Raw genomic sequence first — 14,809 nt, 5'->3', positions numbered from 1 at the left:
GTATTGTCTTTGTGAGGCGAAAATGCCCGATGGCACCGATGATCACACGAATTAAAAACGAAGATGACACGATTTGATAAGATGCCCTCACGATGGCCTTACGAAGGGCAAAATGGACACACGAATTCAACACGAAAATGAACCTTCGCAAGGTCTTCGGGCAATTTTTTGGCATGCCAAAGATTTTGCCACCACTCACGAAGTTGCTGCCGGAGCCTGAAAAACTCCACCGGCGGTCATACGATGGCTTAAGATGCCCTCACGAATGGCCCGATGTTTTTACGATCAGAACCGAATTTGAACATTTTCTTTATCGTGTGTCCATCTGATGTCAACTTCGGGACAGTGTGACGCCAGCATTACTTTTATACATTGCTTTTAAGAACAGTAATTAGAATAATATCTGTCATTCCGCCCTGATCCTGTTTTCTCCAAGAACATTTTTCCTATTGTTTTGAAAATGGTATGTTTAGGATACAAGAGGTTTTAGGCTTTTGTGGTTTAAGTAACCTAGTTGTTTTTTAATCTTAAAATTTTTTCCTTTGTTTTTTGTTCTACTTTCATTGGTTACTAGCTGTCTCTCTTCTTTGATGTGCTCCTTGCCCTCTGTTCCGATGTCAGTGAAGAAGAATATATTTCGGGTGAGCCATGTAAAACCTACGACAACATCCATCGAAAGAATTCCAGCTATGAAACAGCTGACGCTATGATGAAGCAAGCCAGGTCTTTAATTTGGAAAGCACTTCACGGTCTCAAGATGAAGGCTGGTAAGAATCTGTAGCTGTCAGCAAACCATTGTTTTGAAGTCATCAATATATGCCCTGAAATATGCTAGAGAATCAATAATGGTCACCTATTTTCGTATTGTAACAAACATTTTGCTGCCAGTCTATAAATAGTTTAATAGGGTAATATCCACACTGGGATATATAGTAGTCAAGTCTAACGATTCTCATAATTTTTGAGGATTAGATGGCATTGAGGAAAGTACTTTTGAATAAAACTGACAATGTTTAGTTTGCTAATTGTTTTTGCCTACACTGATCACCTTTACGATGTTCCCACAGTATTTAATCTGTTAAGTGTTACACTTTCTGTTGAAAAAGGACATTTCTTGCTGGAATGTTGTGAAATTTGGCAGAAGAATATAAATGCTGTATATTCCTTTATCAGTGACTCACAGGCACTGTATCAAACAGGTATTAAAGCTGCAGCAGTGGCCAAATCCCTGCAGTAAGGCTGAATCAACATGAAATGATATTGATCATTTCTGTGGTGCCTATTGTGTGGAATGTAAAGCACAAGAGATCGCACCCTGTGTAACTCACCTCCCCCACCCCTCCCCCCCCACAGCATCCAATGTTTGACACAATGTATGTATGCATTAATATCCACAAGTAAGAATTAGTGCTATCTTTGTGATTGTCAGTTGAGCTAGCATTCCACATTCTCTGGTTATTGTTTTAATGTGTTTTGACTGGTTTTTGTTTTTCTAGTGGTGCTTCCCACAGCCAGTCATCACTACCTTACAGAGTCCGGTAGTGACTTCTTACGATTGGTGGCAATGTGTCCCTTGAAGGACGATGAAGGGGTTAATAAGAGGTACATCTGGAACTCTGTCATCAATTCCTATCTGCAGGTACTGTTTCTACTATGTTTGTCTATCTAAGTTCTCAAGTGTACTGCACTAAAATACTGTTTAAGGTAATGAAATAACCTTCTTGAGCAGAATTATTATCTGTGCAGGTCAAAGGTCGCTTTGTGTGTTTTCGGAATGGAATTTATGTCCTTTGAAGTGCCTTGCATTTCTAAGCCTCTCTACTATTTTGATCTTCATGAATTTATAGTATTTTTATATTTGCTAAATTTTTTAGTTAGCTGACGGTGCCCTTTTTTCGATCACCCTTTTTGTAGACATATTGTATTGATCATAATTGTGTTCATATCCTTGGCGTCTGTTTTGTTCCTCTATATCACAAAATTGTCATAACTGAGTCACATCTGTTGACAATCACCGTCATAGTAAAATAAAGCAAAATTGTTATTTACTTTAGTGACTGCAGATTATTTAGTGGTTGCAAGCATAACTGTTCAAAAGTTGAACTGTCCACTATAACGACCTTCATTTGCCACCTTCTTGATAGCAACAATGTTTTTAGCACTGCCTCCCTCCCCTATATTCTCCCTGTATAAATATTCATACATAGCAAGACTAGAAGCCCGACTCTTTGTAGCAAGGATCCAAGAGTCACACACTGCCACTGACCAAAATTCCCCAAATGACATGCAATACTGTTAGATGAAGCAAGGGTAACTTTAATTATATTCCATCATTAGAGAGCAGGAAAAGTTATTGTAACCTTGGGGAAGGGGGGGGGATGGGGAGGTCTAAGTTGAGGGACTGCCCCTACCATTTGCCAGAAAAAATAAAAATAAAAATCACTTTCGAGAAGGTGTTTAATGACTCCATTTTATAACATCTTTCTCTGAACTAATTCAAAATCCAGAGCATTATTAACATTTTGTAAATCCACCTGGATGGTCACATTTCCTTCCATATTTCAGGGTCCAGCCAATACTGCTGACAACAGCATTCTTATGAATTCTATCATTGAAGGTGGGATTGAAATGGCTGCCAAGTCCATTGTTTCTCATTGCCATTTACATGTGAGTATCAATCAGTGCTCTTTTCTTCCAACCCTTGTGTGAGATACGTAGCCCCTTTACTTCTTACACCCAAGAGGATGAAGCAATTGGTGCTGGCTGCTTGTATGCATGTTGTTAGTTGCAACAAAGGTGCACAGTTTTTTGAAGATGGAGGCCAAAGTGATCATGTTTATCCTTCATGATATAATATTGATATTAACGAACCCAGATATCTTGACAGATGCAAAACTTCCGTTTAGTTATGGAATTTAATCCTTCTTAATACAAAGGATAGGGATGTAATGCTTTATATTTGTATACAGTCAATGGAATATTATAATTTATCTTAGCTCAGTTTTTCTTTGATCAAATGTGCTTAAAAAGAAAAAGTTTTTGGGCAAATTCAATCTGTAACTTATCTTCACTCTCTCCAAAGTGTTTGTTTATTTATACTCAAATCTGCTACTACAAATTTCTGGTATCAATTGTGTCTGGATCTGCTGTGTCTTGATCAGCTGTAAGAATTTTTTTTGTAAATATTATCAGAGACATTTGATGATTAGTTGCTAATGGCAACAAGAAATTCTGTGATTGTTTGAAGTATTAGATGAGTGAGAAAACATGTGGGTTAGTACCCACAAGTTCTGATTTTTTTGTTCATAGATGCTTGCTATTGTTAGGAGTAAACTCTCATCTAGAAAAGGTGATTTAGGTTTGCTACCAAAATCACAGCTTTGAAGTTGAAGATGTTAAAGGAAAACACAAACAACATATTTTTTGATCAATTCTGTGAAAGAAGTAACAATGTAAAGGAATTTTAAATGCAATCACATTTCCTTGGATACATTTTCTTTTATCATTAGATATCCAACATTCAAGCAGTTTATGCTTGAGAAAACTAGGTTTTATCATGGTTATAATTTCAGGCCTTGTATCTTTTGCTTTTAGCATGTTTACTGACACAAAACCACAGTACAAGTCTTCAACATTCCATTTTTTATTTTCAGGGACCAATAACTCTATCCAAAGATTCCATATTGAATGGAATTTCTCAAGAGGATTCTAAGGTAGGTATTTGGGCTAGCATGTTGTCCATATATCTGTATGTATAAGAGGTTAACTGTAGGCAAGCTGAAGTTCAGAGGTTAGAACGGGGTCACTGCAACATTCTCTTAATATTAAATAAAATCCATTACAAAATTTGGAGCTATTATTATAGCATTTTGTAAGATCACGTCACTGCTCACTGGTGTGAGTTGATTAGCTGTTGGTTTAATCACAGTAAAATGCTGTACTTATTTTCTGCTTAGACTAACCAAGGATCTAACATAATAAACATTGTTAACATTCCATGCAAATTATGATTCAACCATGTGAATCTAATGTAGTGTGACTGTAGTCAGGTTTTCTTCAACGTCTCTTCAGGTTATACAAGGTTTGACTTTACCACCAGGCAGTATCATACAGGGGTTTAACCTCCAGCTTGGCTCAGAAGTTGATTCCAAGAAGGCTAAAGTTTACATAACCTTTGGAAGAATGGACACTTTTCAGGTACATTCCATTCCTTTGTAAAACATTTACCGATTTTTTTTTTTTAATGAATATCACTATCGATTTATATGGGAATGATAGAAATTCACATTAATGAATCATAATGAAACTATATGTTTATGTATGCAGGTTTTATAAGCAATTGTGTATGGGGAAAGTGTGAAAATGATGGCAAAAAATATCAATATCTTTGCTTACATTTTCATTGTTTCGTTCATCTTTATGCATTTACACATTGTATTTAACCTCACTGTCAGCTTTCTTATATCTATAACCGATAGGTTGATATTGTGTGGTTTTGGTCACCAATTGGCCTGCGTGTTGGTCTTGCTACTAGCAGTAGGGTTTTACATATTGTTTTCCAGTATCAATCAATAGATTGAAAGCTTTCTCTAGAGCTTCAAGAAACTTACTGAATGAAAACGCATATTGTGAGTGGTAATGAGAGGTGGCAGTGAATTAGATTGATTACTGAGTCATGTGAGCCTGACATGAGATTTGTTTTTGATTCATCACTCAGACACCCTTCCAGAAAGCCACTAGTAGCTTCTGCAACTCACCCTGGATGGTTTTCCTGAACAGGACCGGGATCGATAAAGAAGACGTATGGCCGTTCCACTTGGTAAGATGTACCCACGTCCTCCCAATGAAGTATATTCAAACATATTGATGCTTGCCAATTAGTAAAACAGCATCTGAAAAATCAGCCCAATGTCATCCATCATGAAATAAAAGGATCTGAATAGAAGAAGAAAAATGTTAAATTCAGCTCAATATCATCCATTCAATACACTGTTGTCATTCTCAATGTCTGTCTTATTTCCAGACTGACTATGGTCGGACACTTGCCAATGCCAAATTGTTTCCAGTATGGCACCACAGACACTCTGTAGGTCTCAAGGAGGTCATTTGGCTCCTACAAGGAGAAGCAGATGCAGACATTTTGACCAGGTGGAGGTCGTCATGGAGACTGAGTTTGGAGGAAATAATGCAGTGTCTAGATGTCCCCTTAGAACTGAAGCATAGGAGGTAAAAGATCATCTGCAGTTTGTTTTAGTGATCCTATCACTGTCTATAATATGCAGAGATACAGTATATGTATGTGCCAGTATTACCATATCCTACAGGGATAGTGTTTAGGTTCAGATATTACAATATGCAGTCGCTGGTATATGCTCTCAATATGATATCCTATAATAGGGTCTGTGCTGCTATTATCATATATAAGGCCTACTGTAGGTAGTGTCTAGGGGCTGCCATTACCAGACAGTAGCTAATCTGAATGTGTTGTTTATATTAACATATACTGTAGCTACGGCAAGTGTGTATGTTTTGTATTACCCTAATATATAGGGATTATGTGCTGTTGTTAGCATATACTGTACTAGCTAGTATGTTCATGCTGATATTACCATATGTAGCCTACTGTAGGTAGTATCTAGGTGCTGCCATTACCATACAGTATAGCTAATCTGTATGTGTTGTTATTACCATATACTGTAGCTAGTGTGTATGTTTTGTTATTACCCTATCACAAAGGTATTATGTGCTGCTTATCGCATATACTGTAGCTAGTATGTCTATACTGATATTACTGTAGCTAGTGTTTAGGGTCTGCCATTACCATTTACCAAAGCTAGTATGCATTGCTGCCATCACCATATATGGTAGCTAGTGTGTATGCGTACCTCATTGTCTGTGCACTGCTAGAGCCAAGTATTGTATGTAGTATGTAGTAGCTTTGATACTGAGGTTAGTATTAGCTGCATCTTTTCATAAGTTGCATCACACTGACATAACACCAGCTTTATGATGTCTCATTTAAGTGTTGGTAAGTAACCATATTATGAGCATGCATATGCATTTAAGTAATATTTATATCAGATATATCAGATATGCATCAAATTGAATGGTTCTTTTTACAGAGACATGTTCTGCCAGATAGGAACTCTCAGCATGACCAGGACACTTGAGCAGTGTGTTAGTGTTAGCCCAGTGCCTTTCTTTAAGAGTGCAGTTATCGAGGACAGGGCAGTGGATGTTCTCAATATTCTGGACAAAAGTAAGTCAGTCTCTGTGTGAAGGAGAATAAAAACGTTTGTGTTATACATGAAAGATTTTGCAAGAAGGCAGTTGCATGTTGATAAATAATGGCACATAAATTGATATCCCTTGTGTCGGTAATTGAATTTATCTTTTTTTTCTGGTCAATGATGTTGCAAATTTATTTTCTATTGTACTGGTTTCAGTTATTATAGGTAGTATATGATTTCTGTGTTGTAAGTATAAACCATAATCATTCTTATGTACTTTTTTTTCACTTTCATAGTTGCCATGGAAACCAGCTCTCATGGAGTTGCTGCCAGGACACTTGCTTGTATCGCAGATGTTCTGGGTGCTATGGCTGATGGGAAGGGTGGCTTAAGGAGTGGACCTGCCGGTAACAAAAGATGGAGCCATTCTTTTGCTCTTCTTGAGGTATTAAATCCCCTGAGTGAAGTAACAGTAACCACCTTTATGCCAAGAGTGTGAAATAAATCAGTTTTACATATTTCAGACTGTGGAGGATACTTAAATTGCTATTCAGGGATGATAAGTAGCTTGAGTACATATTGGCTTTTGGGAGAAGTTATTTGACATTTTCAGTTTGTAAACTTGAAAACTGCATTTGCTGTAGTTTTATTCTTGAAGTTTTCTGTCTAAGTTTTGCAGTTCTGTGGAGAATTATTAACTTTGCTCGTTAATGATTCTTTGTGTTAGAATTAACGGTGTCTCTAAGATGTAGCTTACAAGCATAACTGTTGTTCGATTCACTGTTTGGATCATAATTATCAAAGCTTCTTCTTCTTGCTCAATCCACAGAAGGGTGACCGAAGTAATGGAGTCCTAGCTCTAGCAGCGGAACGTAGCCATTGGCTGGTTGATCCAGACCATTTACTCCGAGCGGCCAGACACTATGAGGGCGCTGCTCAGATATTGATTCGACAGGCTGTGATGTCAGCTAGAGAGGTCTGTCAACACAGGACCCTCAATTCCCCCCCCCCCCCCACCCACCCCTTATCTTCTGCCCTCAATGGGGTTATAGCAGTATGTAGTAATTACAAAATGAAAATGTAAGGCTTTTTCCCAAGAAAGTATTGGAAGCCTAAACAGTAGTTCACTGTGTTGAAGTTAAGATAGTACAGGTAATGATAAGCTGCACCCCTGCAGTAGAGGTAATGATAGGCTGCACCCCTGCATTAGAGGTAATGATAGGCTGCACCCCTGCATTAGAGGTAATGATAGGCTGCACCTCTGCAGTAGAGGTAATGAGAGGCTGTGCCCTTGTGGGTAGAGGAAATGTCACATGTTGAAGTGACTAGAGTGAGTGGTGAAGTGAGTGCTGGAAAATCAAGCAATAAAATAGTTGGTTACTAATAGATTGGTAGAGTGATGGAATATGCAGCACTGTTACATTCCTTTGATACCACCAACCGGAAGTCTTCCAAATGTTGCTTTCTGAAAAGCAAATGAAGAATATTTTTATTTTCAAAGGTGTAAAGTATTGAACAATGTAATATAGAAAATAAACAAAATATTTTACAAGATATTATTTTTATGCAATGAAATGTTCGTTGCAAAAAGTGGTTGAAATTTATTCTGTGTAAGTTGCACATTTTATTTCTATATGATGTGATGGCACCATGCTTCTGTAACAATTATTTCCCCTACTTTGGCTGTATCATGCAAAGATCCTTCGTTGCTTCATGTGTGAGTAGTTCATACAGATATTTAGGTAAGGAACATTCTTCGATACATGTATTCTATCGGTTTAAAGTGAAGTTTACCATTTTCTCTGTTCAATAGTTCATTACGACTCAGAACTGCGATCTCCCTCCAAGAGACAAGTGGATAGTTGCGAGATGCCCAGCAAGGATCGATGTATCGGGAGGATGGTCAGATACTCCTCCAATCACCTATGAGAACGGCGGAGCGGTTGTCGATGCAGCGATCCTATTGGATGGCAAGAAACCTATTGGTGCAAAGGTCAAGAGAATCGAAGAGTGAGTAGTTATCTAATGAGCGTTTATAGACTGGTAGGCTGTTACAGTATATCAGATTCAGTGGTTGTGGCAAATTCTACATGTAATGAAGCAAACTTTCTAAAAATCCAGCAGTTGTCGCCAGTTTGAAAAAGTTTATCAGGAGTTTATATGGTATAATTTAAGCATCCTGGTAATATCATTTTAAGATTTATATGGTTGTAGATTTCGGTATTACAATCGTTAATGAAAGGAGCAATAATTAAGGATCTGTACTAGTTGTATTCTTTTAACATGTCGTTACATTTGTTGTTTTTTTCTCTTCTAGACCACATCTTGTGCTCGTTCTAGGCACTGATCCATCGACTGCCCAACGATTAGTTTTGACTAAGCTGTCCGATCTAGCTGACTTCACCAACCCTCAGGCCCCCGGTGAGTGCCGACTCTAAGAGTTGCCATCCTGAAGATGCTAGATTGTTCAGTGCTACTATAACTGCTGCTAAAGTTTTTTCTTAAATTTCTAAATATGTCTATCTTTACTACAAAAGCCTGTTAAATTATTTTCAGTTCATTAAATTTCTTCAACTTTTATATCATTTCTTCTACTTTGGCTCATAGGTTCAATCTGATGATCTTACTTTGTAGTCCTGGTTTGAAAGTGTTAGCTAAATTTATTGCATCTAATTTTCTGGTTTTTGTTTTCCATTTTATAAAGGTGCTCTTCTAAAGGCAGCATTCTGCTGTGCAGAGGTCGTGACCTTTCCTTCTTCTACTGAGCTGAAGGATCAGTTGATTGACCGTTACCAGGGCGGCTTTGAACTTATGACTTGGTCTGATCTCCCAACAGGATCAGGTAGGAGGGGCCAGCTGGTCCTTCATGGACACACCAGCGCTAAGCCAAATATTTTCACTCCCTCCAAATTGCCGTCTATTCTGTCATTATGTCATGCTGGGGACTTCGGTTCCACAACTTGTCTTGTGTACCATTTCTGTAATGTATTCCTGAAATTATGGGAATTAATACTTTTTTATTTCGGTCAATATTCCTGTTCTCAACCTGATGTATAATTTTATCTCTTTGTCTTGATTGACATGATTGATTGATGTGCATGATTGATGGAAATTATTAATTGATTGGAATATTTAAAATATGTCCTCGAAATGTGTTCAGATTGTATCACGGTCAGCCTCAATACTAGAATAACGGCGCCATCTGTTTGTACAACTACCAATAAATTAAACTACTTTTAGACAATGGGATCATGATTGTTGATAGAATGTGTCAATAATTTGTGTTCACTGTTAATGTGAGTTCATTACAGTCCTAAAGATCTTAGACAAAATGTATTTCATGTGCTAGAACAGAACAACAAAAGTGATCACATTTTCAAGGTATTAGTAAAATCTGTTAAGTGTGTTTTGGCGTAGACAGTGTTAGAGCAGTACTACAGATATAGTACATTGTATTAATCAATGGTTAATGTTAGGCATATGCACAAGCTTCTACTCCATCAGTTTGAAGCAATGTGAGTTGAGATACCAATAGATTAAATTACTTTGTTTCTTGGGGGTGGGAGAGAGAAACCTGGAGGGTAGAGAAGGGGGAAGAAAGGGGTGAGGAAAGGACAGTAAATGGAGGTATCTTGTAAATTGGCTTACTGGTTTTTTCCTGCCCCTTAATATAAGTAATTTTTCACCCAGTACATCATTTGTTATCATGTTTTCTTTAATGATACAAGGTTTGGGAACGAGTAGTATCCTGGCTGGAGCTGTGATTGCTGTTCTTTGGAAGGCCTCTGGTAAAACATTTGACAACCTCTCACTCATCCATGCTGTAAGTATACAAGAGAACTTGAACAAGTTGTTGGGACTTTTCACTGTGAATATTTGTAACCCTTCAAAAGATATATCAAGATTTGGCACAAATAGTCATCATAGCATGGGTGTTACACCCCTGCTTCAACCAGTCAACCTCCCTCCCTCCATCACCCCCTCCTCCTTGGATAATTTTACTTCAGTGATCAGGAAAAGCTTAAGTTTTACATTACTCAATTTATACATGTCATGTGAGAAAGGTGCCCACCAACTTTTCTTCAAGGACCATGACATTGTGTTTTCACTTTGAAACAAGACAAACGGAGGAATTGTTTATCATTCTATTAGGTCTTACACCTGGAACAGATGCTCACAACAGGAGGTGGCTGGCAAGATCAAGTTGGAGGTAAGGCTCTTCTAATTTTCCTTCTTTTATTTATTTATTTATTTCCTTTTGCTCCTTGCTTCTTTTTTAGTTGCAAAAGGAGAGTTGATGGATATTTCACTGTAGCACAGAAAATGTTAAGTTCTCATAGCAATGTATGCCTGTTAAATGTTGGCTCCACATAGTAGCAAACAGGAGCAGATGCAGGATTTATTTGAGGCCTTGGTTCTGAGATCATTGAAGCAGACTCTCATGTAGGGGGATCTGAAAAAAAAATATATGAACAGTTTAGACGTCAAGTAGTGCATTCTGAGGGCATAGTTAGACTATAAATTGAGTCTATAATCAGGTGTAAGTGCAAGGTTGTGCTAATAAGTGCTTTTTAATTTGTACAATAATCCACCCTTAAGCCCCTCCTCCTCCACCTTCCCCCACCCCACCTGGATCAATACCAATTCAGTGGTGGTAAATATATGCTTTCTCACAAAGCATATTCATTATAGCATTCAATTGAAATATTAAATTCAATTGTTTAAATGTTAATAATTTGTGAAGCTGAATAGTCCTGTTGTTACAAGTATCACCTTTCATCATGGGAAAGTTTGTTTGATCGTTCCCTAGGACTGATGCCTGCACTAAACATTGGACGCTCAGAAGGGAAGCTCCCCTTAAAGGTGACTGTATCCCCCATTCAGGTTTCCAAGGAAACACAACAAACATTTGATGATCATTTTGTACTGGTGTACACTGGGAAGACTAGACTAGCAAGGTAGGATTTCCAGCCAGATGTAAAATGCCTTCCTGGACTGCTCCTCCTGCTAGCAGAGGCAGCAGAAGTGGGGTCAATCTAGAAGGATGAGGATTGGGGTGGGGGATGAATTGGGGGACAAAGTTAGAGGGGAAGTGGGACATATGTGACATTGGCTTGTGGGGACAAACCAAAACGGTATTTCAAAACATTTTGAAATGGATCCTCTGTGCATTTTGTACCACAAATTCCAGTACTTGAATGTATTTCATTGAAACAACCTTTCTTGTTTCACTATCAACTTAAATTTTCAACAACAGGGTGCTTTTTAATTGATTTTTTTGGGAGTTTTCACACAAAATGCACAGTTTAAATGAAGGAAATGGGACTTTCTAAGAACAAAATTTGTGAAAAGGAAAATCTTTTAAAAAACAGAGAGAGACAATCTTTTTAAAAAGCAGGAAAAGTAGGGTGGTTTTTCATGCCCTCTGTATCATCAAGGCTGCCCCTGCCTGTAAGTCAAATGAACAATAATTAGGCTCTTCATTGCCATACATCTGACCTAACTTACTGACAACTCAAAGCAGAATGTGGTTTTCTCACTGAAAGTCTGAAATTTATTTGTCAAACACATATATAACATGGATCATAAATGGATTTGGTAAACAATTATCCCTTTTTTGCCAAAGATTTGTGCTCTGCATCTTTACAATACTGCTTCTTGTTTTAATCCCTGCCAGGAATCTTCTACAGGATGTGATTCGTAATTGGTATGGCAGGCTGCCTCAGATAGTCACCAACTGTCAGAATTTAAAGGAAAATGCAGAGGTTTGTGCCAAAGCCTTTCAAGAAGGTAAGATCCTATTTCCTTTTTAGAGATACATGCAATCAGCAAACCACAATGTATACAGATACCTCTTGCATACTCACAGCTACCTCGTGCATACTCACTGCTACCTCATGCATACTCAAATACATACTCATTCATACTGACAATTACGTCATTCATACTTACAGCTACCTTGTGCATTCTCACAGCCACCTCATGCATACTCACAGCTACCTCATGCATACTCACAGCCACCTCATGTATACTCACTGCTACCTTGTGCATACTCACAGCTACCTCATGCATACTCACTGCTACCTCATGCGTACTCACAGCCACCTCATGCATACTCACAGCTACCTTGTTTATTCTCACAGCTACCTCGTGCATACTCACTGCTACCTCATGCATACTCACAGCTACCTCATGCATACTCACAGCCACCTCATATGTCTTCAGTGTGTCCTACAAAATTAGTGCATTTCAGGCCAAGGTAATGAAGGAGAAATAGACAAAGAAAGGTTTACATGGCAGGTACATGATATTATTACCCACTATTTGCATTTGAATCAAATCTGCAAATCAAAATGTATGTCTTAAAGCAATTTTAAAGTTGCCCAAATAGTTGTGGTGGATTTCACAGGTATGATATTGTATGGGAGTTGTAAGTAAATATTTTTTGCTCATTTCTTCAAAAATTACCTGCATTAACCGTATCAACACATCATGTTTGGAGTATTTTCTAAATGCATTCAAAGCAGTCGTTAACCACCAATTGTTCAAATTTTTTTGCCCCCACTTGGTCCTGGAATTTTCTTGTAGGTAACTTTGAGAAAGTTGGAGATTGTATGAATATCTACTGGACCCAGAAGAAGGTCATGGCCCCTGGATGCGAGCCCCAGCTGGTCAGGAGGATGATGGATGCGTTATTACCGCATGTCTATGGCCAGGCACTGGCAGGAGCTGGAGGAGGGGGATTCATGTACATTCTTACCAAAGAATCTGGTGCTGTGCTGAGAGTCAAAGAGATTTTGGCAGGAGTAGAGGTTAGGCTAATCTGTTTTTGTGTGGTTCTATAGTAGTAGCAGTAGTAGTAAGTTGAGTCTCGTCTGTCCGACATGCTCAGTGATTAACCTCTGCAACTTATCACGATCTTGTGCAAGGTTTATTGCTTCCTCGAAATTGTTAATGTTAACGTCCTTTAATTGCGACTTTATTTTTCCAAGCAAGGTAGTCACAGGCCTTCCTACTCGTATGTCTCAGTGCTTCTCGTAAAGCAATCTTAGCTGGAGCGACCTCTTGGAGTGTTACTACATGACAGAAAAATCTCAATCTTCTATGGTTCTATAGGGTTTCATAAAATTGTTTTTCCAGTGCATAGTTATTGCAGGCTATTGTAAGTGTGTCATGTTGCTAAGGGTTATAAGATGATGCTGAAATCGTATCCTGAATTCAGTTCAGGTAATGGATAAATGAATCCAAACATTTGAAAGTTCAAGAAGGAAAATATCGTTTGGTTTAGGCAGAGTGTTACCCAAATCTCAATGCACACTCACATATGTATACCAATTCACATAGCCCATGTGACCAATACTTGCAAGTTTTAAGTGTTTTTAGGGAATGCTGAATTTTCACAACCCAGAAATGTGGTATTCCATCGGTGATATTCATGTTTTCTCTCTGCAGGGCACAGAGAATATCACGGTACATTCAGTCAGCCTGGACCAAACGGGACTAGAAGTAACCGTGGAAGATGATGTCGAGGAAAGCTAAAACTAAGAAGAGGAACCTAAGGAATATATCTCTAAGGACACAGTTTTTCTAAAAATCATGCAACAGAATTTCGAATTTATAAAATTTCTGTTTTGTGTGATAAATTCTTGAAGATAAATCCCATTAGTTGGATACAATATCAACATAATCTGCTCTCTATGCCATGCACAGAACAGTCTGTTAACCATATTTTAGTGTTAGCTAGCTAGGCTGATAAGCAGACGGCTCACCCAGGTTGTATTTAGTTTATTCAGTATGTGAGTCTACTTTCATTAATACAAAGCCTATAAACGTTCATCTGTATCATGCACACACAGCACTGCAAACACTGGAATTTGCTGAAAAATTTGTAACTGCTAGTCTGCAACAGAGGCCTAACTTTATATATGCACCCCTTCAGATAAGAACACCTTTAAAAAAACATTGCTAAGTAGTAACCTAACATGCAGTAGTAGAAACAGAATGTTATGAATTCGAAAGTTTTCAGGAATTTGAAAATTGAATACAGAATTTGCTGATTTCTGAAACGGCACGTCTGGTATCATCTGCTTCCGTCATCTTCTGAGCAAACTAACACGGTTGTCTCTAAAATCACTCAAATTGTACTATCTTTTGCCTTTCATTATTTTATGAAGTATCCATGATTACCTAAAAATTAGGTCTTATTATGCGATATTTTCAATTTTTTAGAAGCTTGAATTTTACCTGTTTTATACGTTTCTTTTTCAGTAGTTTGTGAGATATCTCTGACAGTTAGACTTTCTCCCCCTTTTTAGTAAATATCCTTTGGAAGAGGGTGGGAAAGGGGGGGGGGGGGAGGTGGTGCAAGGACTGGGAATGTGGCATTAAATTGATACTTTGTTCACTGCCAATACAATTTTCTTGTTTCTGGCTTGATTATCTTGTAACTTTTAAGTTATGGCATTTCATACATTGTTTATTAAATTATCATTGGCTTTTTTGTGTGTAATATTTGGAATGATGACAATAAATTTCACCGTTTGATAGAATCTGTTATATGCGAGTAATTGAAAGGAAGG

At 37.9% G+C, this 14,809-nt stretch overlaps 1 protein-coding gene across 3 annotated transcripts in view; it reads left to right on the top strand.

Annotated features, from left to right (window-relative positions):
* LOC139965506 (L-fucose kinase-like) overlaps positions 1 to 14,717 on the top strand; it is a 28,747-nt gene extending 14,030 nt beyond the window's left edge. For all 3 annotated transcript variants that reach the window (XM_071967934.1, XM_071967936.1, XM_071967935.1), the window contains exons 9-27: positions 575 to 767; positions 1,497 to 1,639; positions 2,566 to 2,667; positions 3,654 to 3,713; positions 4,072 to 4,197; positions 4,718 to 4,819; positions 5,024 to 5,226; positions 6,123 to 6,259; positions 6,527 to 6,675; positions 7,060 to 7,206; positions 8,044 to 8,240; positions 8,548 to 8,651; positions 8,935 to 9,072; positions 9,959 to 10,053; positions 10,383 to 10,440; positions 11,041 to 11,188; positions 11,908 to 12,020; positions 12,819 to 13,042; positions 13,683 to 14,717. In XM_071967934.1, coding sequence (XP_071824035.1) covers positions 575 to 767; positions 1,497 to 1,639; positions 2,566 to 2,667; positions 3,654 to 3,713; positions 4,072 to 4,197; positions 4,718 to 4,819; positions 5,024 to 5,226; positions 6,123 to 6,259; positions 6,527 to 6,675; positions 7,060 to 7,206; positions 8,044 to 8,240; positions 8,548 to 8,651; positions 8,935 to 9,072; positions 9,959 to 10,053; positions 10,383 to 10,440; positions 11,041 to 11,188; positions 11,908 to 12,020; positions 12,819 to 13,042; positions 13,683 to 13,769 — 2,526 coding nt within the window. In that variant the 3' untranslated portion in view covers positions 13,770 to 14,717. The remainder of the gene's footprint in view (positions 1 to 574; positions 768 to 1,496; positions 1,640 to 2,565; positions 2,668 to 3,653; positions 3,714 to 4,071; positions 4,198 to 4,717; positions 4,820 to 5,023; positions 5,227 to 6,122; positions 6,260 to 6,526; positions 6,676 to 7,059; positions 7,207 to 8,043; positions 8,241 to 8,547; positions 8,652 to 8,934; positions 9,073 to 9,958; positions 10,054 to 10,382; positions 10,441 to 11,040; positions 11,189 to 11,907; positions 12,021 to 12,818; positions 13,043 to 13,682) is intronic.
* Positions 14,718 to 14,809: the final 92 nt, after the last annotated feature.

Source organism: Apostichopus japonicus, chromosome 3 (genome assembly GCF_037975245.1).
Source record: "Apostichopus japonicus isolate 1M-3 chromosome 3, ASM3797524v1, whole genome shotgun sequence".
Taxonomy (NCBI): Eukaryota; Metazoa; Echinodermata; class Holothuroidea; order Aspidochirotida; family Stichopodidae; genus Apostichopus; species Apostichopus japonicus.
The sequence above is the reverse complement of the archived record's forward strand: the minus strand, read 5'-3'. Positions and strand labels throughout refer to the sequence as shown.